This window comes from Tachyglossus aculeatus (assembly GCF_015852505.1).
Source record: "Tachyglossus aculeatus isolate mTacAcu1 chromosome 12 unlocalized genomic scaffold, mTacAcu1.pri SUPER_6_unloc_1, whole genome shotgun sequence".
Lineage (NCBI taxonomy): Eukaryota > Metazoa > Chordata > Mammalia > Monotremata > Tachyglossidae > Tachyglossus > Tachyglossus aculeatus.
The window spans coordinates 20568496-20596427 of NW_024044828.1; the positions used below are offsets into that span (position 1 = coordinate 20568496).

The 27932-nt window shown below is 51.8% G+C and overlaps 1 protein-coding gene across 1 annotated transcript; it reads right to left on the minus strand.

Moving 5' to 3' along the window:
* Positions 1-1176: 1176 nt before the first annotated feature.
* On the minus strand, positions 1177-27496 carry IVD (isovaleryl-CoA dehydrogenase). The gene is made up of 12 exons (XM_038741445.1): positions 27368-27496; positions 16049-16138; positions 15757-15808; positions 10376-10545; positions 6941-7034; positions 6407-6543; positions 6157-6253; positions 4298-4391; positions 3313-3394; positions 2979-3083; positions 2756-2828; positions 1177-2504 (listed from the first exon to the last, which is right to left on the minus strand). Exons 1-12 carry the CDS (start codon positions 27494-27496, stop codon positions 2371-2373), a joined length of 1257 nt encoding a protein of 418 aa, XP_038597373.1. The 3' UTR covers positions 1177-2370.
* Positions 27497-27932: the final 436 nt, after the last annotated feature.

Below are 27932 nucleotides of genomic sequence, written 5' to 3' on the forward strand. Positions count from 1 at the left end.
ATCCGCCAAGCTAGCTCTCTTCCTCCCTTCAAGGCCCTACTGAGAGCTCACCTCCTCCAGGAGGCCTTCCCAGCCTGAGCCCCTTCCTTCCTCTCCCCCTCGTCCCCCTCTCCATCCCCACTTCTTACCTCCTTCCCTTCCCCACAGCACCTGTATATATGTATATATGTTTGTACATATTTATTACTCTATTTATTTTACCTGTACATATCTATTCTATTTATTTTATTTTGTTAGTATGTTTGGTTTTGTTCTCTGTCTCCCCCTTTTAGACTGTGAGCCCACTGTTGGGTAGGGACTGTCTCTATATGTTGCCAATTTGTACTTCCCAAGCGCTTAGTCCAGTGCTCTGCACATAGTAAGCGCTCAATAAATACGATTGATGATGATGATAAAAGGGGGAGACAGAGAACAAAACCAAACATACTAACAAAATAAAATAAATAGAATAGATATGTACAAGTAAAATAAATATATAGAGTAATAAATATGTACAAACATATATACATATATACAGGTGCTGTGGGGAAGGGAAGGAGGTAAGATGTCCTTGGCTTGGACTGGTCTTCGACCTGGCCTGGTCTTCGGCCTGGCCTGGTCCTCGGCCTGGGCTGATCCTCGGCCTGGGCTGGTCCTCGGCCTGGCCTGGTCCTCGGCCTGGCCTGATCCTCGGCCTGGCCTGGTCCAGCCGGACTTGGCCAGAGCGTTTCCCCTTCCATCGCCCAGGCCCCAGACCGGGCCTGGCCCTTCCAGCGCAGACCAAGACCCCCGGGGCGGTAGAGTCCCCTTACCCCCTAGAGCCCCCATCTCTTTGGGGAGGGGGCTCGGCTCCTTTCCAAGTTCCTCCTGCCGGGCAGCACCAGAGCGGGTCAGATGGGCAGGCGCGAACTCAGCCTGGCCGAGCCCCGGGCTCACGGCAGGTCCCTGCGGCTCCCGGACACCAAGATCCCCCACCCTGCCCCATTCCTTCTTTGGCCGCAGACCCTCGCTCCCTCTCCCAACCTCAACCCTTCTACACCCCACCCGCCCCCAGCCCCTCCATCTCCCCTGCCTTTGGCAGCAGCCTCTCGCCTGCCCCGCCCTCCCTCAGCCCCTCAACAACACCCCCCTCCAGCCTCAGTCCTCCAACCCACCCCCATCCACCAATGCTGCTCCCTCTGGGCCTGGGGACGGGCATCTTTAAACACAGATTTATTTGGTTGGTACAAAATGGTAGAGCCCACCTGGCTGGTAGGGACAGGGCGGCATGTAGGGATGGTTTAGACACAAGGCCTCTGCTACTCCCACCTGCTGGGGCAGGCGAGGCGGCCCCGCGGGCCCCAGGAGTCCGGGGGAGGCGAGGCACGCCCTGCTAAGGGTCACCCAAACCCGGCCGAGGTTCGCAGGAGTCGGGGGGTAGAGATGGAAGCTGGGGGAAGGGACAGAGGGGGCTGGGGGCAAAGAGACGGCTTGGAGCCAGCTGAGCTCCAGGGTCCACAACTGTTGCAACAACTGCCCTGCTGCAACTGCGAACTGCCCAGCCGGGGCAGAGTGTGGACGGGGGGGTGCATGGTCCAGCTGTCGCCGGACCCACAGGAGGAGCTGACCCTCTCTAGGGCCAAAGTGTTATTTAAAAGGCTAGTGGAGGCAGGGCAGGGCAAGCAGAGAAGAGGAAAAGACAGCAGGGGGGCACCACCCTGGGGCAATTCCCGAAGTCCTGGAGGTGGAGAAGGGGAGGGCAGAGCAGCCACCATTGGCACAGCAACCCGGCAGGCAGAGGGATGGGCTACACCGCATGCAGCTGGGCTTGCAGGGAAGGCCCACAACCCGGGCACACGAGGGCCATGTATGTGAGCATGTGTGTGTCTATGTTCGTACACATGTGGAATGCAGCTGTGGATTGGGTTTCTGGAGGAGGAAGGGCACCTGGACAAGAAGGGGCAGCAGCAGAGGTCAGACTTTTCAGCCTCGGGGGTGCCATGGCTGCAGCTGCCCTGGAGCGAGCTGGCTACTGGACAGCCCCACTTCTTGTCCACAGGAAGAAATCCCAGGAGCCTGAGGTGGGGCAGGAGATCCAGGCCCAACGCCACCTGAGTTGGGGTGGGCAGCGGAGGGCACAGGCATCTAGTCTCCCCCCAGAAGTGAAACGGAGGAGGGGCGGACCTGCGGCAGGGAAACGGGACAATCGCCACCTCCTCCTCCCCAGCCTTGGTCAGCACAGCCGGGGAGACCTGGTGGCCTCAATGGGAACCCACTCGCCACGACAGGAGTAAAGGGGAAGAGAAGAAGGGGAGGGAGAGGGAAGTAAAGACATGAGGGGCAGAGGCTGCCCCCCTCCAGCGCTCCCCTCTGAAGGCCTCTGGGTGCTGGGGTGGGCCGGCGCGACCGGGGTCACTGAAAGGCTGCGTTGAAGGCCCGGCCGATGACCAGCCGTCGGACCTCGCTTGTCCCGGCCCCGATTTCGTACAGCTTGGCGTCGCGGAGGAAACGACCCATAGGGAAGTCATTGATGTAGCCGTTGCCACCTGTGGGGAGGGTGAGGAGGGGGCTGGTGGCCGAGGGAAGAGGCGGGGGCCCCGGCAGCAGCCGGCAGGATGGCATGGGAAACAAGAAGAGCTGAGTATATGAGGAGGGGGAATAGGCAGAGCTGGGCACTTGGGCACCAAGATGCCAGAACGTGGGTGTGGGTGAAACTGGCTGAGAAAGGGCTGATGCTTGGCATCCACCTTTGGTCGGGGGTGAGGGGTGGGAAAGGAGAGGGGGCGGGCATACTCACCCAGGCACTGGATGCCATCTAGGGCCACCTGCGTGGCTGATTCTGCTGCATAGAGGATGACACCAGCACAATCCTGTGAGGTGACGAGGAGGGCAGGGTGTGCTGGGATGCCGAGGCCCAGCCCCCTGCCCCTCCTGGAGGGTGCCCAGTCCCGCAAAGCCCCTGCCCCAATCAGCGCCTGGGCACCTAAACGCCCCCACTCCGTCCCAGCAGGGCCGCTCACCTTGGCAGTGCAGTGCCCCTGGTCGCAGGCTCTGGCCACGTTGTAGATGTACTGCCGGCTGGCCATGAGGCGGGTGTACATGTCTGCCATCTTACCCTGCATCAGCTGGACACGGGCACAGCGAGGGTCAGGGGCTCTGGGGCCTCCTGCCCGACCCCCATTCCTTCGGTCTTCCCTCTCCCTGCTGTATCGAGGATACCGCGGCCACGGTGGGAGCCCGGAGACCCAGCATAGGTGGGAGGGGGGTAGTGGTCCCACCCTGGCCCCAGCGGGTGGAGGCCGGGGCCCTGGGGGGGCCTCCACACCCTGCCTCTCCTCGCCCCCTCCGGCTCACCTGGAAGTGGCCGATCTTTTGGCCAAAAGCCTCGCGTACGTGCAGGTAGGGGATGGCGTGGTCCAGGACGGCCTGCATGAGCCTGTCAGGGAAGAGTCGCCTTGCTGACGAGCCTCCCCACGCCGCCACCCCGCAGGGTACCACCCGCGGCCCCGCGGCTTCCTGTCTCTAATAATCATCATCATCATCAATCGTATTTATTGAGCGCTTACTATGTGCAGAGCACTGTACTAAGCGCTTGGGAAGTACAAATTGGCAACATATAGAGACAGTCCCTACCCAACAGTGGGCTCACAGTCTAAAAGAGGGGAGACAGAGAACAGAACCAAACATACTAACAAAATAAAATAAATAGAATAGATATGTACAAATAAAATAAATAAATAGAGTAATAAATATGTACAAACATATATGCATATATACAGGTGCTGTGGGGAAGGGAAGGAGGTATAACGATGGCATTTATTAAGTGCTTACGATGCGCAAAGCACTGTTCTGAGCACTGGGGAGGTTACAAGGTGATCAGGTTGTCCCTCGGGGGGCTCACGGTCTTCATCCCCATTTTCCAGATGAGGTAACTGAGGCCCAGAGAAGCGAAGTGCCTTGCCCGAAGTCATACAGCTGACAACTTCCCCCTTCTAGACTGTGAGCCCACTGTTGGGTAGGGACCGTCTCTCTATGTTGCCAACCTGTACTTCCCAAGCGCTTAGTACAGTGCTCTGCACACAGTAAGCGCTCAATAAATCGACTGAATGAATGAACTGGCGGAGCCGGGGTTTGAATCCATGCCTTCTGACTCCAAAGCCCGGGCTCTTCCCACAGAGCCGCGCTGCTTCTCTAGACCGTAAGCTCGCTGTGGGCAAGCAATGTGGCTAGGTACTGTTCTGCTGTACTCTCCCAAGCGCTCAGTACAGTGCCTGGTACGTCGTAAGTGCTCAGTAAATACGAGCAAATTGTCGGGCGGGGAGGGGTGGGTTGCGCTCACCCTAAGGGGCCTCCGGACAACACCAGTCGCTCCAGATCGAGGCCGCTCATCAGCACGTACACCCCCTTGCTCAGTTGTCCCAGGATGTTGGAGGCTGTTGGGAAAGGGGAGGGGGCTGTCGGTGGGAAACCAGCACCTACGTCCATCAGGTACTGGGGAATCTCCCATTCTGGGACTGGGACAAAGGTGCTGGTTTCCGTCTGGACTGGAAGGGGCCGAGGGCAGGAAGCCTGCTGCCGCAGCCCTAAACCCGGCCCCGTGGGCCGTAACCAGGCCGTGCCGGCCGCTGGGTCCTTTTTTTTTATGGTATTTGTTGTGGGCATATTATGTGCCAAGCACTGTTTTAAGAGCTGGGGTAGGTTCAAGGTCCATTTATAATAATAATAATGGCATTTATTAAGTGCTGGGGAGGTTACAATAATAATAATAATTGGCATTTGTTAAGCGCTTGCTTACTAGAGGAGCAGCGTGGCGCAGTGGAAAGAGCACGGGCTTTGGAGTCAGAGGTCATGGGTTCGAATCCCAGCTCTGCCAACTGTCAGCTGTTTGACTTTGGGCAAGTCACTTCACTTCTCTGCGCCTGAGTTCCCTCATCTGTAAGATGGGGATTAAGACTGTGAGCCCCACATGGGACAACCTCATCTCCTTGTGTTCCTCCCAGCGCTTAGAACAGTGCTTTGCACATAGTAAGCACTTAACAAATACCAACATTATAATTATTATTATGATGTGCAAAGCACTGTTCTAAGCGCTGGGGAGGATACCGGGTGATCAGGTTGTCCCACAGGGGGCTCACAGTCTTCATCCCCATTTTACAGATGAGGTAACTGAGGCCCAGAGAAGTGACTTGCCCAAGATCACACAGCAGACATGTGGCGGAGTCGGGATTCGAACCCATGACCTCTGACTCCAAAGCCCGGGCTCTTTCCCACTGAGCCACACTGCTTCTCTGATTTATTACTCTATTTAGTTTACTTGTACATATTTGTTCTACTTTTTTTTTCATTTTGTTAATATGCTTTGTTTTGTTCTCTGCCTCCCCCTTCTAGACTGTAAGCCCGCTGTTTTTTGTTTTTAATGGCATTTGCTAAGCGCTTACTATGTGCAGAGCGCTAGGGAGGTTACAAGGTGATCAGGTTGTCCCGCAGGGGGCTCACAGTCTTCATCCCCATTTTACAGATGAGGTCACTGAGAAGTGAAGTGACTTGCACACAGCTGACAATTGGCAGAGCCAGGATTTGAACCCATGACCTCTGACTCCAAAGCCTGGGCTCCTTCCACTGAGCCACGGTTCCCACCGAGGGTGCACAGTCTTAATCTCTGTTTTACGGATGAGGTAACTGAAGCCCAGAGAAGTGAAGCGACTGGCCCAAGGTCAAACAGCACACAAGTGGCGGAGCCGGGATTAGAATCCAGGTCCAGCGTGGCTCAATGGAAAGAGCACGGGCTTTGGAGTCAGAGGTCATGGGTTCAAATCGCGACTCCGCCAACTGTCAGTTTGGGCGACTTTGGGCAAGTCACTTCACTTCTCTGGGCCTCAGTTCCCTCATCTGTAAAACGGGGAGGAAGACTGTGAGCCCCCCGTGGGACAACCTGATCACCTTGTAACTTTTAGACTGTGAGCCCACTGTTGGGTAGGGACTGTCTCTATATGTTGCCAATTTGTACTTCCCAAGCACTTAGTACAGTGCTCTGCACACAGTAAGCGCTCAATAAATACGATTGATGATGATAACTAACCTCCCCAGCGCTCAGAACGGTGCTTTGCACATAGTAAGCGCTTAATACATGCCATGATTATTATTATTATTCCAAGTCACAGGTCCAGGCTCTATCCACTAGATCACACTGCTTCTCACCAGGAACCCTGCAGTTCTCGAAGATGAGCTCACAGGTGTTGGAGCCCCTCATGCCCAGCTTGTCCAGTTTCTTGGATGTGCTGAAGCCCGGCATGCCCTGCGGGATCAGGGAGAGAGGTGCCCGGGGTCAGGGCCCAGTCCTCCCTTTGGTGGGGAGGCCACTGATCCCCCTCCCAACGGGGAAGAGGCCCCAGTGGGGTGGGTTTCAGCCTCCTGCCAGGCCCGAGTGGGGCAGGGGGAGGGCACTCGCCTTCTCCACGATGAAGGCCGTGATGCCCTTGGAGGCGGGCACCGCCCCCGGGTCGGTCTTGGCGTAGACGATGAGCACATCCGCGTCCGGCCCGTTGGTGATCCAGCACTTGGTTCCGTTCAAGATGTAGAAGTCCCCTGGGGACCGGGGAGAGAAAGGAGCTGCGTCTCGGGATGGGGGGGCGGGGGTTAATAATAATAATAATGATGGCATTCGTTAAGCGCTTACTATGTGCAAAGCACTGTTCTAAGCGCTGGGGGGGATACAAGGTGATCAGGTTGTCCCACGTGGGGCTCACAGTCATCATCCTCATTTTACAGCTGAGGGAACGGAGGCTCAGAGAAGTGACTTGCCCAAGGTCGCACAGCAGCTATGTGGCGGAGCCAGGATTCGAACCCATGACCTCAGACTCCCAAGCCCGGGCTCTTTCCACTGAGCCACGCTGCTCCAGGCCCCTTCCCCCCGTCCCCCTGCTTCCTGGGGAGGTCTCCGGAGCGGGACTGCGACCCCACCCAGCCGGGTCGGGGGGCTCACCTTCCTTCTCAGCTTTGAGCCGCATGGAGACCACGTCAGAACCAGCGTTGGGCTCGCTCATGGCCAGGGCTCCGATGTGCTCCCCACTGATCAGCTGCAAGGGGAACCCCAATGCCTCACCGACTCATCAGCATCATCAATCGTATTTATTGAGCGCTTACTATGTGCAGAGCACTGGACTGAGCGCTTGGGAAGTACAAATTGGCAACATATAGAGACAGTCCCTACCCAACAGTGGGCTCACAGACTCGCCACTCCCTGGCCTCCCCCCTCCTTCCAGATCTCCCCTGGGTCCAGCCATGGGCGGGGCGGTTTCTAATAACTATAACTGCGGTGTTGGTTAAGCGTTTACTGTGTGCCGGACACTGTACTAAGCGCTGGGGTAGATACAAGATAATCAGGTTGGACACAGTCCCTGTCCCACTTAGGGTCATAATACTAGTATAGTCCTAGTCTTCTAGACTGTGAGCCCGCCGTTGGGTAGGGACCGTCTCTATATGTTGCCAACTTGTACTTCCCGAGCGCTTAGTACAGTGCTCTGCACACAGTAAGCGCTCAATAAATACGATTGGATGAATGAATGAATAATCCTCATTATACAGATGAGGAAACCGAGGCATGGAGACATTAAATGACTTGGCCAAGGTCACGCAGCAGACAAGTGGCGGAGCTGGTATTAGAACTCAGGTCCTCTGGCGCCCAGGCTCTTTCCCATTTCTGCCAGGAGGGAATCACACCCCCGACACAATACCCATCCCTTCTCCGGTTATCGGGAACCGGCCTGCCAGGATTCAGCCTGGGACGGGATTCCCTCGCACCTTGGCTCAGAACACCCTGTTCCGTCACGTCCATTCGACTGTGGACCGTGGGCTCACCTCTAGATTGTGAGCTTGTTGTGGGCGGGGAATGTGCTCTCCTAAGCGCTTGGTACAGTGTTTTGCACACAGTAGGCGCTCAATAAACACGATCAAAGGAATGAATGAATGACTGCAAACCTCCCGAGGGCGGGGGCCGGGGCCTCTCGCCAATCGTATAGGGCTCCGTTCACGGCGGGCGCTCCATCATCATCATCATCAATCGTATTTATTGAGCACTTACGGTGTGCGGAGCACTGTACTAAGCGCTTGGGAAGTACAAGTTGGCAACATATAGAGACAGTCCCTACCCAACTGTGGGCTCACAGTCTAAAAGGGGGAGACAGAGAACAAAACCAAACATACTAACAAAATAAAATAAATAGAGCCTTCTCTAAGTGGCTTAGAGAAGCAGTGTGGCTCAGTGGAAAGAGCACAGGCTTTGGAGTCAGGGGTCATGGGTTCAAATCCCAGCTCTGCCAATTGTCAGCTGGGTGACTTTGGGCAAGTCACTTCTCTGGGCCTCAGTTCCCTCATCTGGAAAACGGGGAATGAGACTGTGAGCCCCCCATGGGACAACCTGATCTCCTTGTAACCTCCCCAGCGCTTAGAACAGTGCTTTGCATATAGTAAGCGCTTAATAAACGCCATCATTATTATTATTAACAGGCCAGGCCCGGGCCCAAGCTATACGCTCCCAGTGAGGCGACAGCGGGAGGATATAAAATCAGCTATGACACCATACATCTCCTCAGTTGACTGGACCCCCCGGAAGCAGTCGAGCCCTGGGGGGTCCAGCTCGCCCTGTCTCCCCAGACCCGGACCCTAATTAAGGCCCTGGCTGAAGCAGGGAAAATCAAAGGCCAAATACCTGGCTTTGACTTAATTGACTCTGACACAATAATAATAACAACAATAATTATGGTGTTCGCTAAGTACTTACTATATTCATTCACTCAATCGTATTTATTGAGCGCTTACTGTGTGCTGAGCACTGTACTAAGCGCTCGGGACGTACAAGTTGGCAACATATGCCAAACGCTGTTCTAAGCGCTGGGGTAGATGCAAGCTAATCACGTTTTTTTTTTTCACGGTATTTGTTATGCGCTTACTATGTGTCAAGCACTATTCTAAGTGCTGGAGTAATAATAATGATAATAATGGTATTTGTTAAGCACTTACTATGTGGCAAGCACTGTTCTAAGGGCTGCAGTAATAATAATGATAATAATGGTATTTGTTAAGCGTTTACTATGTGGCAAGCACTGTTCTAAGCGCTGGAGTAATAATAATGACAATAATGGTATTTGTTAAACGCTTACTATTTTGCAAGCACTGTTCGAAGCGCTGCAGTAATAATAATGATAATAATGGTATTTGTTAAGTGCTTACTATGTGGCAAGCACTGTTCTAAGCGCTGGAGTAATAATAATGATAATAATGGTATTTGTTAAGCGCTATGTGGCAAGCACTGTTCTAAGTGCTGCAGTAATAATAATGATAATAATGGTATTTGTTAAGCGCTTACTATGTGGCAAGCACTGTTCTAAGCGCTGGAGTAATAATAATGATAATAATGGTATTTGTTAAGCGCTTACTATGTGGCAAGCACTGTTCTAAGCGCTGCAGTAATAATAATGGTAATAATGGTATTTGTGAAGCGCTATGTGGCAAGCACTGTTCTAAGTGCTGCAGTAATAATAATGATAATAATGGTATTTGTTAAGTGCTTACTATGTGGCAAGCACTGTTATAAGTGCTGCAGTAATAATAATGACAATAATGGTAATTGTTAAGCGCTATGTGGCAAGCACGGTTCTAAGTGCTGCAGTAATAATAAAGATAATAATGGTATTTGTTAAGCGCTTACTATGTGGCAAGCACTGTTCTAAGCGCTGCAGTAATAATAAAGATAATAATGGTATTTGTTAAGCGCTTACTATGTGGCAAGCACTGTTCTAAGCGCTGCAGTAATAATAAAGATAATAATGGTATTTGTTAAGCGCTTACTATGTGGCAAGCACTGTTCTAAGCGCTGCAGTAATAATAATGATAATAATGGTATTTGTTAAGTGCTTATTATGTGGCAAGCACTGTTCTAAGTGCTGGGGTAGATACAAGGTAATCAAGTTGTCCCACATAGGGCTCACAGTCTTCATCCCCATTTTCCAGATGAAGTCACCGAGGCACAGAGAAGTGAAGTGAGTGGCCCAAGGTCACACAGCAGACAAGCGGCAGAGCCGGGATTGGCGTCGAGGTCCTCTGACTCCCAAGCCCAGGCTCTTGATGATGGCATTTGTTAAGTGCTTACTATGTGCAAAGCACTGTTCTAAGCGCCGGGGGGGATACAAGGTGATCAGGTTGTCCCACGTGGGGCTCACAGTCTTCCTCCCCATTTGACAGATGAGGGAACTGAGGCTCAGAGAAGTGAGGTGACTTGCCCAGGGTCACAGAGCAGACACGTGGCGGAGCCGGGATTCAAACCCATGACCTCTGACTCCCAAGCCCGGGCTCTTTCCACTGGGCCCCGCGTCCCCGGAGGAGAGGACCCCCCATTCCCGGCTGCTCCCGCCCCCCTCACCTTGGGGAGGTATTTCTCCTTCTGGGCCTCGTTGGCGTTGCGCACCAGCTGGTTTATGCAGAGGTTGGAGTGGGCGCCGTAGCTCAGCCCCACGGAGGCCGAGACCCTCGATATCTCCTCCATCACCAGCACGTGGTCCAGGTAGCCCAGGCCGGAACCGCCGAACTGAGCTGGGAGCGGGGAGACGGAGCTAGGGTGAAGAGCGCCTGGGGCCTTGGAGCTCAGGCCTGCAAGCTCCGCTTCCCCACTGCCCGAGCACAGGGGGTGACCCTTGACAGACTTTCTAAATCTCCCGTCTCATCCGGTGCCTGGGGAGGGCAGATGCGGGGCGGGAGGGGTTGGGAGTGTGAGGGCGTAGGTGTCTTTTGGGTGAGAATCTCGTCTATCTCGCCGCCGACTCCAAGATCCGCCCTTTCCTCTCCATCCAAACCGCTACCCTGCTCGTTCAAGCTCTCATCCTATCCCGTCTGGACTACTGCATCAGCCTTCTCTCTGATCTCCCATCCTCGTGTCTCTCCCCACTTCAATCCATACTTCATGCTGCTGCCCGGATTGTCTTTGTCCGGAAACGCTCTGGGCATGTTACTCCCTTCCTCAAAAATCTCCAGTGGCTACCAATCAATCTGCGCATCAGGCAGAAACTCCTCACCCTGGGCTTCAAGGCTGTCCATCCCCTCGTCCCCTCCTACCTCACCTCCCTTCTCTCCTTCTCCAGCCCAGCCCGCACCCTCCGCTCCTCCGCTGCTAATCTCCTCACCGTACCTCGTTCTCGCCTGTCCCGCCATCGACCCCCGGCCCACGTCATCCCCCGGGCCTGGAATGCCCCCAATCCCTCTGCCCATCCGCCAAGCTAGCTCTCTTCCTCCCTTCAAGGCCCTGCTGAGAGCTCACCTCCTCCAGGAGGCCTTCCCAGACTGAGCCCCTTCCTTCCTCTCCCCCCTCGTTCCCCTCTCCATCCCCATCTTACCTCCTTCCCTTCCCCACAGCACCTGTATATATGTATAGATGTTTGTACATATTTATTACTCTATTTATCTTACTTATACATATCTATTCTATTTATTTTATTTTGTCAGTATGTTTGGTTTTGTTCTCTGTCTCCCCCTTCTAGACTGTGAGCCCACTGTTGGGTAGGGACTGTCTCTATGTGTTGCCGACTTGTACTTCCCAAGCGCTTAGTACAGTGCTCTGCACACACTGAGCGCTCAATAAATACGATTGATTGACTGATTGATTCTCGCCCATGTCCTGCCTCTAAGCTGGCACACCCTCCCTCTTCAAATCCAGGAATGACTCTCCCCACCTTCAAAGCCTCACCAGAGGCCCATCTCCTCCAAGAGGCCTTCCCTGACTAAACTCTCTTTTCCTCTTCTCCCAGGCCCTTCCGCCTCATCCTGACTTACTCCCTTTTCTCATCCCCCCTCCCAGCCCACAAGCACTTGTGTCCCTCCCTCTTCAAATCCGGCAAAGACTCTCCCCACCTTCAAAGAACTCCTCCAAGAGGCCTTCCCTGACTAAACACAATTTTCCTCTTCTCCCATTCATGCATCCAATCGTATTTATTGAGCGCTTACTGTGTGCAGAGCACTGTACTAAGCACTTGGGAAGTACAAGTTGGCAAGTTGGCTCCCACTCTCTTCCGCCTCACCCAAACTTGCTCCCTTTCCTCATCCCCCCAGCCCACAGCACTTATGTCCATAACTGTAGTTTATGTATATTAATTATATTAATGTTCATCTCCCCCTCTAGACTGTACTTGAACATATTTACTATTCTATTTATTTTGTTAATGATGTGCGTATAGCTTTAATTCTATTTGTTCTGACGATTCTGACACCTGTCCACATGTTTTGTTTTGTTCATTCATTCAGTTGTATTTATTGAGCGCTTACTGTGTGCAAAGCACTGTACTAGGCGCTTGGAAAGTACAATTCGGCAACAGATAGGGACAATCCCTACCCAAAATTGGGCTTTTGTTGTCTGTCTCCCCCTTCTAGACTGTGAGCCGGTTGTTGGGTAGGGATCGTCTCTATATGTTGCCGACTTGTCCTTCCCAAGCGCTTAGTACAGTGTTCTGCACACAGTAAGAGCTCAATAAATACGAGTGAATGAATGAATGATTGTAGGTTCGTTGTGGGAAAGAAATAATAATAAGAATAATAATGGCATTTATTAAGCACTTACTATTTGCAAAGCACTGTTCTAAGCGCTGGGGAGGTTACACGGTGATCAGGTTGTCCCACGGGGGGGCTCACAGTCTTCATCCCCATTTTACAGATGAGGCAGCTGAGGCACAGAGAAGTTAAGTGACTTGCCCAAAGTCACACAGCGGACAGTTGGTGGAGCCGGGATTTGAACTATGAAGAAATGGGTCTGTCCATTGTTAAACAGGAGGTGGGTGGGGCGGAAAGGAAGAAGAGATGTGGGATGGAAGGAGGGAGCAGTACTCTGGAGTTTCTAACTTCCTTCTTCCCAGGGGAGAATCCCACCTCAAAAGTCGGTGGGCATGTGATCTTTCCCCTTCCTCAATCAATCAATCATATTTATTGAGCGCTTACTGTGTGCAGAGCACTGTACTAAGCGCTTGGGAAGTACAAGTTGGCAACATATAGAGACAGTCCCTACCCAACAGTGGGCTCACAGTCTAAAAGGGGGATTCCTCCACCCTGAGCCCACCCCACCATGCCCACCCCTATAAGTCACATAAAGTGTTGCCCCTGCCTGCATCCCAGGACCCCCCCCCACGGTAGAGCCGGTCGGTGTTTGGCCGGAGACATCCCCCCGTTTCCTCCAAATTTCAACCCTGGTCGGTCAATCAGTCATTCAGTCATAATTATTGAGTGCTTACTATGTGCAGAGCACTGTACTAAGCACTTGGGAGAGGGTAATATAACAAACAGACACATTCCCTGCCCTCAACGAGCTTACAGTCTAGAGGAGAACCAGCCCCCTGCCCCGCCTTTTTTGGCAAATGCAAACCACTGTGGGAGATTCATTCATTCAATCATATTTATTGAGCACTTACTGTGTGCAGAGCACTGTAATAGTGATGGTATTTGTTGAGCGCTTACTATGTGCAAAGTACTGTTCATTCATTCATTCATTCAATCATATTTATTGAGCGCTTACTGTGTGCAGAGCACTGTACTAAGCGCTTGGGAGGTCCAAGTTGGCAACAAATAGAGACGGTCCCTACCCAACAATGGGCTGTTCTAAGCGCTGGGGGGATACAAGGTGATCAGGTTGTCTCACAGTCTTAATCCCGATTTTACAGATGAAGGAACTGAGGCCCAGAGAAGTTAAGTGACTTGCCCAAAGTCACACAGCTGACAACTGGCGGGGCCGGGATTTGAACCCATGACCTCTGACTCCAAACCCTGTACTCTTTCCACTGAGCCACGCTGCTTCTCACTGTAATAAGTGCTTAGTGCTGTACTAAGCACTTAAACGACTCCGCCATATTTCTGCTGTGATCTTGGGCAAGTCACTTAACTTCTCTGGGCCTCAGTTACCTCATCTGTAAAATGGGGATTAAGACTGTGAGCCCCACGTGGGACAACCTGATCACCCTGTATCCTCCCCAGCGCTTAGAACAGTGCTTTGCACATAGTAAGTGCTTAACAAATGCCAGTTATTATTATTATTATTAAACTCTACAGGGGAGATATTCCCCTCTAGACTGTTAGCTTGTTATGGACGGGGAATGTGTCTGCTAATTATATTAGAGAAGCAGCGTGGCACAGTGGAAAGAAACTGCGCTTGGGGGCCAGAGGTCATGGGTTCTAATCCCCGCTCCGCCACTTGTCAGCTGTGTGACTTTGGGCAAGTCACTTAACTTCTCTGAACCTCCGTTCCTCTCATCTGTAAAATGGGGATTAAGACTGTGAGCCCCACGTGGGACAACCTGATCACCTTGTATCCCCCCCAGTGCTTAGAACAGTGCTTTGCACAGAGTAAGTGCTTAACAAATGCCATTATTATTATTACTGTACTGTACAATCCCAAGTGCTTAGAACAGTGCTCTGCCTGTAGTAAGAGCTCGATAAATACTGTTGATCGACTGATTAATTTCCACTGTCAAATGGCTCAAATTTGGAGAAGAGGAGCCCCACTGTGGAACAGTGATGATCTGGGGGTTTGGCAGGGCACTCCCAGCAAGCCCCCCTACTATTACTACTACTACTACTAATAATAATAATAATGTGGCATTTGTTAAGTTCTTACCATATGCCAAGCACCGTATTAAGCACCAGGGTAGATACAAGAGAATCACATTAGACCCAGTCCTAATCCCACAGGGGGCTCACAGTCTACATAAGAGGGAGAAGAGGTATTGAATCCCCGTTTTACAGATGAGGAAACTGAGGCCAAGAGAAGTTAAGTGACTCGTCCAAGGATATGCAACAGACAGGTGGCAGAGCCGGGTTAGGGCCCGGATCCTCCCAAGCCCGGGGTCTTTCCACCAGTCCATGCCACTTCTCGACTCTGACTTTTCCAAATCCTCCAGGCCCCCACGGCTCACTCCCTGGGGGGCCACCCCCCGCGCCCCCCATGGCCCACCACCACTTCCCTGCTAGGTGGAGGAAGAGAGGAAGCCACTTGTCTACCGTGTGACCTTGGATGAGTCCCTTAACTTCTCTGGGCCTCGGGTCCTTCATCTGTAAAATGGAAACTAAGACTGTGAGCCCCAAGGGGACATGGAATGCGTCTGACCTGATTCATTCATTCAATCATTCAATCGTATTTATTGAGTGCTTACTGCGTGCAGAGCACTGTACTAAGCGCTTGGGAAGTACAAGTTGGCAACATATAGAGACGGTCCCTACCCAACAATGGACTCACAGGGGGAGACAGATGGCAAAACATGTGGAGAGGCGTCAAGTCGTCAGAAGAAACAGAAATAGAGCTAGGTGCACATCATTAAGAAAATAAATAGAATAGTAAATATGTACAAGTAAAATTAATAGAGTAATAAATCGGTACAAACATATATACAGGTGCTGTGGGGAGGGGAAGGAGGTGGGGCGGGGGGGATGGGGAGGAGGAGAGGAAAAAGGGGGCTCAGTCTGGGAAGGCCTCCTGGAGGAGGTGAGCTCTCAGTAGGGCTTTGAAGGGAGGAAGAGAGCTAGTTTGGGGGATGTGCGGAGGGACTGGGGGCATTCCGGACCGGGGGATGATGTGGGCCGGGGGTCGACGGCGGGACAGGTGAGAACGAGGTACACTGAGGAGGTTAGCGGCAGAGGAGCGGAGGGTGCGGGCTGGTGAGCTTGTCCTTACCCCAGTGCTTAGTACAGTGCTTGGCACATAGTAAGGGCATAACAAATAAGATAAAAACAAAAAAAGGGGAGTTGCCCTTGGTGGTTCAGGGAGCGGGCACTCACCAGGGGCAGTGATGCCCAATACGCCCAGGTTTCCCAGCTGCTTCCAAAACTCCTGAAAAGCAGAAATGGGGGAGGGATGGGGGTTGCTGAGACTGGTGGCGGTGGCACCCTCGCCCGCCTTACTCGATCGCTGAGAGGTCCGAGATGCCAAGCCGTGCCCCTGGGGGTAGGGGGCCGCCCGACCGGGTCCTCCTCCAAGATACCCAGAGGCAGCTGCTGCCCTGGGGCCTCCCCCTCCCCAGCCCCAGAGAACCCCCTTCCTCCTCTCCCCTGGCACGGCAGCAGGGCTCACCCGCATGCTCTTGAACTCATTGCTCTGGTCGATTTCCTGGGCCTTGGGGGCCAGGTGCTCCTGCAGAAACTTGCCCATGGTCTGTCGGAGCTGGAAGCCGAGGGCGGCGGTGGCGGCGAGGGAGAGAGGCACAGGTCGGGGCGGGCTCCCGGCTGCCAGGCGCGGGGGGCACCGGAGGGGTGGAGGCTCGGGTTCGGCCGGGTTTCGGCTGCGGGGATGTCCCACCCCACCCTACCTCGGCCCCGGCTCCAGCGGCTCTGCCCAGGAAAAAGTGGCCCACCCGGGGGCTCAAAAATCCCGGCCCCCCAAATCCCTGCCGGAGCCAATGGGCACCGCTTCCGAGGGTCCCTGCCAAGCCCGGTCTGAGGCAATGCAGCAGAAGGGCTTTCTGGTCTTCGCTCTAAGCGAGGGCCACTGGAGGGAGAGAGGAGGGCAAGCAAAGCAGCGTGGCTCAGTGGAAAGAGCCCGGGCTTTGGAGTCAGAGGTCATGGGTTCGAATCCCGGTCTGCTGGGTGACCGTGGGCAAGTCACTTAACTTCTCTGAGCCTCAGTTACCTCATCTGGAAAATGGGGATGAAGACTGGGAGCCCCACGTGGGACAACCTGATCACTTTGTATCCCCCCAAGCGCTTAGAACAGTGCTTTGCACATAGTAAGCGCTTAACAAATGCCAACATTATTATTATTATTATTCCCTGCCCCCTGGGAGGGTTGGCGGGGTGTGGGGGGGCTTGCACTGCCCTTCCCCTCCCCCACCCCCAATCTCAGATTAAGCCCAGTGGTCCGCTCACTCTCCCTCAACTGTATTTATTGAGCGCTTTGTGCAGAGCACTGTGCTGGGCCCTTCAGCTGCCCTGATATCCCTAGAGACAGCCTTCAAAATCAATCAATCGTATTTATTGAGCGCTTACTGTGTGCAGAGCACTGGACTAAGCGCTGGAGAAGTACAAGTTGGCAACATATAGAGACAGTCCCTACCCAACAGTGGGCTCATAGTCTAAAAGGAATAATTCAAATAATCAAAAGGAATAATTGGAATAATAATAATCAATCCTTTTTTTGGAGCATTCCTGTGGGCAGAGCACCGTACTAAGAGCTTGGGAGAGGACAATATCATCATCATCATCATCATCATCAATCGTACCTATTGAGCGCTTACTATGTGCAGAGCACTGTACTAAGCGCTTGGGAAGTACAAATTGGCAACATGTAGAGACAGTCCCTACCCAACAGTGGGCTCACAGTCTAAAAGGGGAAGACAGAGAACAAAACCAAACATACGAACAAAATAAAATAAATAGAATAGATATGTACAAGTAAAATAAATAAATAAATAACAATATGACATATTCCCTGCCCACAGTGAGTTTAATAATAATAATAATGACGGCACTTATTAAGCGCTTACTATGTGCAAAGCACTGTTCTAAGCGCTGGCAGTTTACAGTCTGGAGGGGGAGAAAGACATTAATATAAATAAATTATGGATATGTACGTTTAGTGCTGTGGGGCTGGGGCGTGGGGATGACAGTAATAGCAATGATAACGGCAATGATAACCATGGTATTGTTTTAAGCCCTCTGGTCAGCTTTTGGGTAAATACAATACCGGCAGATGATAATAATGATAACCGTGACTTTTTTTTTAAGCACTCTGGTAAGTTTTTGGGTAAATACAATACCAGTCCCTGTATCACACAGGGTTCACGGTTTAAAGGGAAAGGAGGGTTGGTGTTTGAACCCCATTTTATGGATGAAGAAACTGAATCCCAGAGGAGTTAAGGACTTGCCCAAGGTCACCAAGTGGGCAAATAGCAGACCTAATGTCAGAACCCAGGTGTCCAAGAGTAATAATAATAATGATGGCATTTATTAAGCGCTTACTATGTGCACTGTTCTAAGCACTGGGGAGGTTACAAGGTGACCAGGTTGTCCCACGGGGGGCTCACAGTCTTCATCCCCATTTGACAGATGAGGGAACTGAGGCCCAGAGAAGTGAAGCGACTTGTCCAAAGATGCACAGCTGACAATTGGCGGAGCTGGGATTCGAACCCATGACTTCTGACTCCACAGCACGTGCTCTTTCCACTGAGCCATGCTGCTTCTCGCCCATACCCTCGCCCTGCTGGGGCTGGACATCTGACTGGGCTGGGTGGCGAGCACGCATTAAAGCAATCGACGGCAGGGCGCCGTGAGAAGTGGATAGACCCCCTTACCCTGGGAGTCCGAAGGACCTGGGTTCTAATCCCTGTTCTGGCACTTGTCTGCTGGGTGACCTCGGGCAAATCACTTCCCTTCTCTGGGCCTCAGTTACCTCATCTGTAAAATGGGGAATTAGACAGCGAGCCCCACGTGGGACATGGGCTGCGTCCAACCTGATTAGCTTGTATCTACCCTTGTGCTTAGTACAGTGCCTGGCACATAGTACGCGTTTAACAAATACCATTAAAACAAAGGGCTGGGAATATTTATTACTCTATTTGTTTATTTTACTTGTACATATGTATTCTATTTATTTTATTTTGTTAATATGTTTGGTTTTGTTCTCTGTCTCCCCCTTCTAGACTGTGAGCCCACTGTTGGGTAGGGACTGTATATGTTGCCAACTTGGACTTCCCAAGTGCTTAGTACAGTGCTCTGCCCACAGTAAGCGCTCAATAAATACGACTGATTGATTGACCTGGGTTCTAATCCCTGTTCTGGCGCTTGTCTGCCGGGTGACCTCGGGCAAATCACTTCCCTTCTCTGGGCCTCAGTTACCTCATTTGTAAAATGGGGAATTCAACAGCGAGCCCCACATGGGACATGGGCTGCGTCCAACCTGATTAGCCTGTATCTACCCTTGTGCTTAGTACAGTGCCCGGCACATAGTAAGCGTTTAACAAATACCATTTAAAAAAAAAAAAAAAGGTTGGGAAGATTTTCCGATGATAAGCTCAGGCAGATCCCATTCCGGAGGGACCGGAAAAGGGCCGCAGCCTAGAGCCTGGACTGCTCCCTGCCCTACCAGAATGGGCACTGGTTTCTGGGCACCATGAGCTACTGTGTGGTGTGCCAGCTGAGAGGGAACTCCAAGCACCTTATTGGAGGCACCCCTCCTCCAAGCCTCCCATTCCCTCTTCTCCCACTCCCTTCTGCATTGCCCTGACTTGCTCCTTTTGTTCTTCCTGGGTCCCAGCCCCACAGCACTTTTGTACACATCCATAATTTATTTATTCGTATTGCTGTCTCTCTCTCCCCCTCTAGATTGTTTAGCTCACTGGGGGCAGGAATGTGCCTGTTTATTGTTGTATTGTACTCTTCAAGCGCTTAGTACAGTGCTCTGCACACAGTAAGCGCTCAATAAATACGATTGAGTGAATGACTGAATGAATACTAATGATAGCATTTATTAAGCGCTTACTAGGTGTAGAGCACTGTTCTAAGCGCCGGGGAGGTTACAAGGTGATCAGGTTGAACTCCTGTTCTCTGTCTCCCCCTTTTAGACTGTGAGCCCACTGTTGGATAGGGACTGTCTCTATACGTTGCCAACTTGGACTTCCCAAGCGCTTAGTACAGTGCTCTGCACACAGTAAGCGCTCAATAAATACGATTGATGATGATGATCAGGTTGCCCCACGGGGGGCTCACAGTCTTCATCCCCATTTTACAGAGGAGGGAACTGAGGCGCAGAGAAGCTAAGTGACTTGCCCAAAGTCACCCAGCTGACAAGTGGCAGAGCCGGGATTTGAACCCACGACCTACTGAATCAAACCGACTGTTCTCACCACCCAGGAAGACTGGATGTTTGGTCTGGGCTAGGCCGGAACTTCTTGGGGAAGAGGACTTCCCGGAATTAAACCCTTTTCTTCCCTGCTCCCTCTCATCATCATCATCAATCGTATTTATTGACTCCCTTCTCAGTCACCTCCGCAACTGGAGGTGACTCTATATGTTGCCAACTTGTACTTCCCAAGCGCTTAGTCCAGTGCTCTGCACACAGTAAGCGCTCAATAAATACAACTGAATGAATGAATGAATTGGATCTGTACTCTTTAAGTGGGAATGTGTCTAATTCTATTATAGTGTACTCTCCCAAGGGCTCAGTGCCCTGCTCTGCAAATAGTAAGCACTCAATAAATACCACTGATTGACACTCACCCCACCCTCAGCCCCACAGCACTTATGTACATATGCACTTATGTACATAAGCATAATTTGTTTAACTTAACGTCCGTCTCTCCCTGTAGCTTAGCACTTAGTACAGTGCTCTGCACACAGTAAGCGCTCAATAAATACGACAATGAATGACTGAATGAATAATAATGATAGCATTTATTAAGCGCTTACTAGGTGCAAAGCACTGTTCTAAGCGCCGGGGAGGTTACAAGGTGATCAGGTTGAACTCTTGTTCTCTGTCTCCCCCTTTTAGACTGTGAGCCCACTGTTGGATAGGGACTGTCTCTATACGTTGCCAACTTGAACTTCCCAAGCGCTTAGTCCAGTGCTCTGCACACAGTAAGCGCTCAATAAATACGATTGATGATGATGATCAGGTTGCCCCACGGGGGGCTCACAGTCTTCATCCCCATTTTACAGATGAGGGAACTGAGGCACAGAGAAGCTAAGTGACTTGCCCAAAGTCACCCAGCTGACAAGTGGCGGAGCCGGGATTTGAACCCACCACCTACTGAATCAAACCGACTGTTCTCACCACCGAGGAAAACTGGATGTTTGGTCTGGGCTAGGTCAGAACTTCTTGGGGAAGAGGACTTCCCTGAATTAAACCCTTTTCTTCCCTCCTCCCTCTCATCACCATCATCAATCGTATTTATTGACTCCCTTCTTAGTCACCACCGCAACTGGAGGTGACTCTATATGTTGCCAACTTGTACTTCCCAAGCGCTTAGTCCAGTGCTCTGCACACAGTAAGCACTCAATAAATACAACTGAATGAATGAATGAATTGGATCTGTACTCTTTAAGTGGGAATGTGTCTAATTCTATTATAGTGTACTCTCCCAAGGGCTCAGTGCCGTGCTCTGCAAATAGTAAGCACTCAATAAATACCACTGATTGACACTCACCCCACCCTCAGCCCCACAGCACTTATGTACATATGCACTTATGTACACAAGCATAATTTGTTTAATTTAACGTCCGTCTCCCCCTGTAGCTTAGCGCTTAGTACAGTGCTCTGCACACAGTAAGCGCTCAATAAATACGACTGAATGAATGACTGAATGAATAATAATCATAGCATTTATTAAGCGCTTACTAGGTGCAAAGCACTGTTCTAAGCGCCGGGGAGGTTACAAGGTGATCAGGTTGAACTCTTGTTCTCTGTCTCCCCCTTTTAGACTGTGAGCCCACTGTTGGATAGGGACTGTCTCTATACGTTGCCAACTTGGACTTCCCAAGCGCTTAGTACAGTGCTCTGCACACAGTAAGCGCTCAATAAATACGATTGATGATGATGATCAGGTTGCCCCACGGGGGGCTCACAGTCTTCATCCCCATTTTACAGAGGAGGGAACTGAGGCGCAGAGAAGCTAAGTGACTTGCCCAAAGTCACCCAGCTGACAAGTGGCGGAGCCGGGATTTGAACCCACGACCTACTGAATCAAACCGACTGTTCTCACCACCCAGGAAGACTGGATGTTTGGTCTGGGCTAGGCCGGAACTTCTTGGGGAAGAGGACTTCCCGGAATTAAACCCTTTTCTTCCCTGCTCCCTCTCATCATCATCATCAATCGTATTTATTGACTCCCTTCTCAGTCACCTCCGCAACTGGAGGTGACTCTATATGTTGCCAACTTGTACTTCCCAAGCGCTTAGTCCAGTGCTCTGCACACAGTAAGCGCTCAATAAATACAACTGAATGAATGAATGAATTGGATCTGTACTCTTTAAGTGGGAATGTGTCTAATTCTATTATAGTGTACTCTCCCAAGGGCTCAGTGCCCTGCTCTGCAAATAGTAAGCACTCAATAAATACCACTGATTGACACTCACCCCACCCTCAGCCCCACAGCACTTATGTACATATGCACTTATGTACACAAGCATAATTTGTTTAACTTAACGTCCGTCTCTCCCTGTAGCTTAGCGCTTAGTACAGTGCTCTGCACACAGTAAGCGCTCAATAAATATGACAATGAATGACTGAATGAATAATAATGATAGCATTTATTAAGCGCTTACTAGGTGCAAAGCACTGTTCTAAGCGCCGGGGAGGTTACAAGGTGATCAGGTTGAACTCTTGTTCTCTGTCTCCCCCTTTTAGACTGTGAGCCCACTGTTGGATAGGGACTGTCTCTATACGTTGCCAACTTGGACTTCCCAAGCGCTTAGTCCAGTGCTCTGCACACAGTAAGCGCTCAATAAATACGATTGCTGATGATGATCAGGTTGCCCCACGGGGGGCTCACAGTCTTCATCCCCATTTTACAGAGGAGGGAACTGAGGCGCAGGGAAGCTAAGTGACTTGCCCAAAGTCACCCAGCTGACAAGTGGCGGAGCCGGGATTTGAACCCACCACCTACTGAATCAAACCGACTGTTCTCACCACCCAGGAAGACTGGATGTTTGGTCTGGGCTAGGCCGGAACTTCTTGGGGAAGAGGACTTCCCGGAATTAAACCCTTTTCTTCCCTCCTCCCTCTCATCACCATCATCAATCGTATTTATTGACTCCCTTCTCAGTCACCACCGCAACTGGAGGTGACTCTATATGTTGCCAACTTGTACTTCCCAAGCGCTTAGTCCAGTGCTCTGCACACAGTAAGCGCTCAATAAATACAACTGAATGAATGAATGAATTGGATCTGTACTCTTTAAGTGGGAATGTGTCTAATTCTATTATAGTGTACTCTCCCAAGGGCTCAGTGCCGTGCTCTGCAACTAGTAAGCACTCAATAAATACCACTGATTGACACTCACCCCACCCTCAGCTCCACAGCACTTATGTACACATGCACTTATGTACACAACCATAATTTGTTTAACAACGTCCGTCTCCCCCTGTAGCTTAGCGCTTAGTACAGTGCTCTGCACACAGTAAGCGCTCAATAAATACGATTGATTGTAGCTGGTAAACTCTTGGTGGACAGGGAACATGTCTATCAATTCTGTTGTACTATACTCTCTCAAATGCTTTACTACAGTAAGCAGCGTGGCCTAATGGAAAGAGCCTGGAGTCGGAGCTGCGTTCCAATCCCCACTCCGTCACTTACCTGCTGGGTGACCTTGGACCAGTCACTTTATTTATTTTTAGAGCATTTATTAAGTGCTTACTCTGTGCAAAGCCCTGTTCTAAGCGCTGGGGAGGTTACAAGGTGATCAGGTTGTCCCACGGGGGGGCTCACCGTCTTCATCCCCATTTTACAGATGAGGGAACTGAGGCCCAGAGAGGTGAAGTGACTTGCCCAAAGTCACACAGCTGGCCATTGGCAGAGCCAGGATTTAAACCCGGCTTCACTTCACTTTGGGCAAGTGACTTCACTTCTCTGGCTTCTGGCCACCTGTGATTCTGGCCACCTGTGCTTCTGACCCCATTCCCTCTCATCTTATGAAATCTCTCGCTCCATCCCTTCTCCCCTCCTTAACTTCCATCTTCAACCGCTCACTCTCCACTGGTTCCTTCCCCTCTGCCTTCAAACATGCCCATGTCTCTCCCATCCTAAAAAAACCCTCTCTTGACCCCACCTCACCTTCTAGTTATCGTCCCATATCCCTCCTACCATTCCTTTCCAAACTCCTTGAACGAGTTGTCTACACGCGCTGCCTAGAATTCCTCAACAACAACTCTCTCCTCGACCCCCTCCAGTCTGGCTTCCGTCCCCTTCATTCCACAGAAACTGCGCTCTCAAAGGTCACCAATGACCTCCTGCTTGCCAAATCCAACGGCTCATACTCTGTCCTAATCCTCCTCGACCTCTCAGCTGCCTTTGACACTGTGGACCACCCCCTTCTCCTCAACACGTTATCTGACCTTGGCTTCACAGACTCTGTCCTCTCCTGGTTCTCCTCTTATCTCTCCGGTCGTTCTTTCTCAGTCTCCTCCTCCCCCTCCCATCCCCTTACTGTGGGGGTTCCCCAAGGTTCAGTGCTTGGTCCCCTTCTGTTCTCAATCTACACTCACTCCCTTGGTGACCTCATTCGCTCCCACGGCTTCAACTATCATCTCTACGCTGACGACACCCAGATCTCCATCTCTGCCCCTGCTCTCTCCCCCTCCCTCCGGGCTCGCATCTCCTCCTGCCTTCAGGACATCTCCATCTGGATGTCCGCCCGCCACCTAAAGCTCAACATGTCGAAGACTGAGCTCCTTGTCTTCCCTCCCAAACCTTGTCCTCTCCCTGACTTTCCCATCTCTGTTGACGGCACCACCATCCTTCCCATCTCACAAGCCCGCAACCTTGGTGTCATCCTCGACTCCGCTCTCTCATTCACCCCTCACATCCAAGCCGTCACCAAAACCTGCCGGTCTCAGCTCCGCAACATTGCCAAGATCCGCCCTTTCCTCTCCATCCAAACCGCTACTCTGCTCATTCAAGCTCTCATCCTATCCCGTCTGGACTACTGCACCAGCCTTCTCTCTGATCTCCCATCCTCGTGTCTCTCTCCACTTCAATCCATACTTTATGCTGCTGCCTGGATTATCTTCGTCCAGAAACGCTCTGAGCATATTACTCCCCTCCTCAAAAATCTCCAGTGGCTACCAATCAATCTGCGCATCAGGCAGAAACTCCTCACCCTGGGCTTCAAGGCTGTCCATCACCTCGCCCCCTCCTACCTCACCTCCCTTCTCTCCTTCCACTGCCCAGCCCGCACCCTCCGCTCCTCTGCCGCTAATCTCCTCTCCGTACCTCGTTCTCGCCTGTCCCGCCGTCGACCCCCGGCCCACATCCTCCCCCGGGCCTAGAATGCCCCCAATCCCTCTGCCCCTCCGCCAAGCTAGCTCTCTTCCTCCCTTCAAGGCCCTACTGAGAGCTCACCTCCTCCAGGAGGCCTTCCCACACTGAGCCCCTTCCTTCCTCTCCCCCTCGTCCCCCTCTCCATCCCCCCATCTTACCTCCTTCCCTTCCCCACAGCACCTGTATATATGTATATATGGTTGTACATATTTATTACTCTATTTATTTATTTATTTATTTATTTATTTTACTTGTACATTTCTATCCTATTTATTTAATTTTGTTGGTATGTTTGGTTCTGTTCTCTGTCTCCCCCTTTTAGACTGTGAGCCCACTGTTGGGTAGGGACTGTCTCTATGTGTTGCCAATTTGTACTTCCCAAGCGCTTAGTACAGTGCTCTGCACATAGTAAGCGCTCAATAAATACAATTGATTGATTGATTGATTGATTAAAATGAATATAGTAATAAATACGAACAAACGTATATACATATATATGAATGAGAGTCAGACATCATGGGTTCAAATCCCGACTCCGCCACTTGTCAGCTGGGTGACTTTGGGCAAGTCACTTCACTTCTCCGGGCCTCAGTTCCCTCATCTGGAAAATGGGGATGAAGACTGTGAGCCCCCCGTGGGACAACCTCATCACCTTGTAACCTCCCTAGTGCTTAGAACAGTGCACACAGTAAGTGCTTAATATATGCCATCATTTTTATTCTTGGACACCTGGGTTGAGAAGCAGCGTGGCTCATTGGAAGGAGCCCGGGCTTTGGAGTCAGAGGTCATGGGTTCAAATCCCGGCTCCGCCACTTGTCAGCTGGGTGACTATGGGCAACTCACTTCACCTCTCTGGGCCTCAGTTACCTCATCTGTCAAATGGGGATGAAGACTGAGCACCCCGTGGGATAACCTGATCACCTTGTAACCTCCCCAGCGCTTAGAACAGCGCACATAGTACGCGCTTAATAAATGCCATTATTATTATTATTATTCTTGGACACCAGGGTTGAGAAGCACCGTGGCTCAGTGGAAAGAGCCCGGGCTTTGGAGTCAGAGGTCATGGGTTCAAATCCCGACTCCGCCACTTGTCAGCTGGGTGACTCTGGGGAAGTCATTTCACTTCCCTGGGCCTCAGTTCCCTCATCTGTCAAATGGGGATGAAGACTGTGAGCCCCCCGTGGGACAACCTGATCACCTTGTAACCTCCCCAGCGCTTAGAACAGTGCACATAGTAAGCGCTTAATAAATGCCATCATTATTATTATTATTATTATTCTTGGACACCTGGGTTGAGAAGCACCGTGGCTCACTGGAAAGAGCCCGGGCTTTGGAGTCAGAGGTCATGGGTTCAAATCCCGACTCCGCCACTTGTCAGCTGGGTGACTCTGGGGAAGTCATTTCACTTCCCTGGGCCTCAGTTCCCTCATCTGTCAAATGGGGATGAAGACTGTGAGCCCCCCGTGGGACAACCTGATCACCTTGTAACCTCCCCAGCGCTTAGAACAGTGCACATAGTAAGCGCTTAATAAATGCCATCATTATTATTATTATTATTCTTGGACACCTGGGTTGAGAAGCACCGTGGCTCACTGGAAAGAGCCCGGGCTTTGGAGCCAGAGGTCATGGGTTCAAATCCCGCTCCGCCACTTGTCAGCTGGGTGACTCTGGGGAAGTCATTTCACTTCCCTGGGCCTCAGTTCCCTCATCTGTCAAATGGGAATGAAGACTGTGAGCCCCCCGTGGGACAACCTGATCACCCGGTAACCTCCCCAGCGCTTAGAACAGTGCACATAGTAAGCGCTTAATAAATGCCATCATTAATAATAATAATGATAGCATTTATTAAGCGCTTAGTATGTGCAAAGTACTGTTCTAAGCGCTGGGGGGGTTATTCTTGGACACCTGGGTTGTGACATTAGGTCGGCTATTTGCCTGCTTGGTGATCTTGGGCAAGTCCTTAACTCCTCTGCAACCTCCCCAGCGCTTAGAACAGTGCTTCTCACATAGTAAGCGCTTAATAAATGTTATTAGGATCGGTATTATTATTCTTGGACACCTGGATTGTGACATTAGGTCTGCTATTTGCCTGCTTGGTGACCTCGAGCAACTCCTTAACTCCTCTGCAACCTCCCCAGCGCTTAGAACAGTGTTTCGCACATAGTAAGCGCTTAATAAATGTTATTAGGATTAGTATTATTATTCTTGGACACCTGGGTTGTGACACTGGGTCCGCTATTTGCCTGCTGGGTGACCTTGGGCAAGTCCTTAACCTCCCCAGCGCTTACAACAGTGCTTCGCACATAGAAAGCGCTGAATAAATAAATGCCTTTTATTCTGAGGATGATTAGGATTCTATATAGAGGTGGCGGGTCGGTAAGTAGGACGGATGGAGGGGAGGGAGGGAGGGAGGGAGGCGGGTACCTGTCTCTGCTCCTCGCTGAGCCCGTTGACCGTGTCGTCGACGTGCAGGGCGGAGTAGGCCCGCCGACACGGGAGCCGGAGCCAGCTCCGGACGGCCCGGGCCCCCGCCAAGCCCCGCACCGCCGCCATCTCTGCCCCGACCAATCCCGCCCGCCCCCTTCCCCGCCCCGACCAATCAGCGAGGGGGCGTGGCCCCCCTCCAGCCGATCGCTACCCGCCCTCCCCCTTCCCCGCCCCGACCAATCCCGCCCGCCCCCTTCCCCGCCCCGACCAATCAGCGAGGGGGCGTGGCCCTCCTCCAGCCTATCGCTACCCGCCCTCTCCCTTCCCCGCCCCGACCAATCAGCGAGGGGGCGTGGCCCCCGCCAGCCGATCGCTACCCGCCCTGCCCCTTCCCCGCCCCGACCAATCCCGCCCGCCCCTTCCCCGCCCCGACCAATCAGCGAGGGGGCGTGGCCCTCCTCCAGCCTATCGCTACCCGCCCTCCCCCTTCCCCGCCCCGACCAATCAGCGAGGGGGCGTGGCCCCCGCCAGCCGATCGCTACCCGCCCTGCCCCTTCCCCGC

What these genes read in the sequence shown, in the direction of transcription:
- IVD (XM_038741445.1), bottom strand. Translation starts at nt 27,496, where the DNA reads ATGGCGGCGGTGCGGGGCTTGGCGGGGGCCCGGGCCGTCCGGAGCTGG. An exon ending in ATGAGTTCAAGAGCATGCGG is followed by an intron (nt 15,809 to 16,048) that starts GTGAGCCCTGCT and finishes TCTGCTTTTCAG; the next exon opens with GAGTTTTGGAAGCAGCTGGG. An exon ending in ATTGGGCATCACTGCCCCTG is followed by an intron (nt 10,546 to 15,756) that starts GTGAGTGCCCGC and finishes CCCCGCTCCCAG; the next exon opens with CTCAGTTCGGCGGTTCCGGC.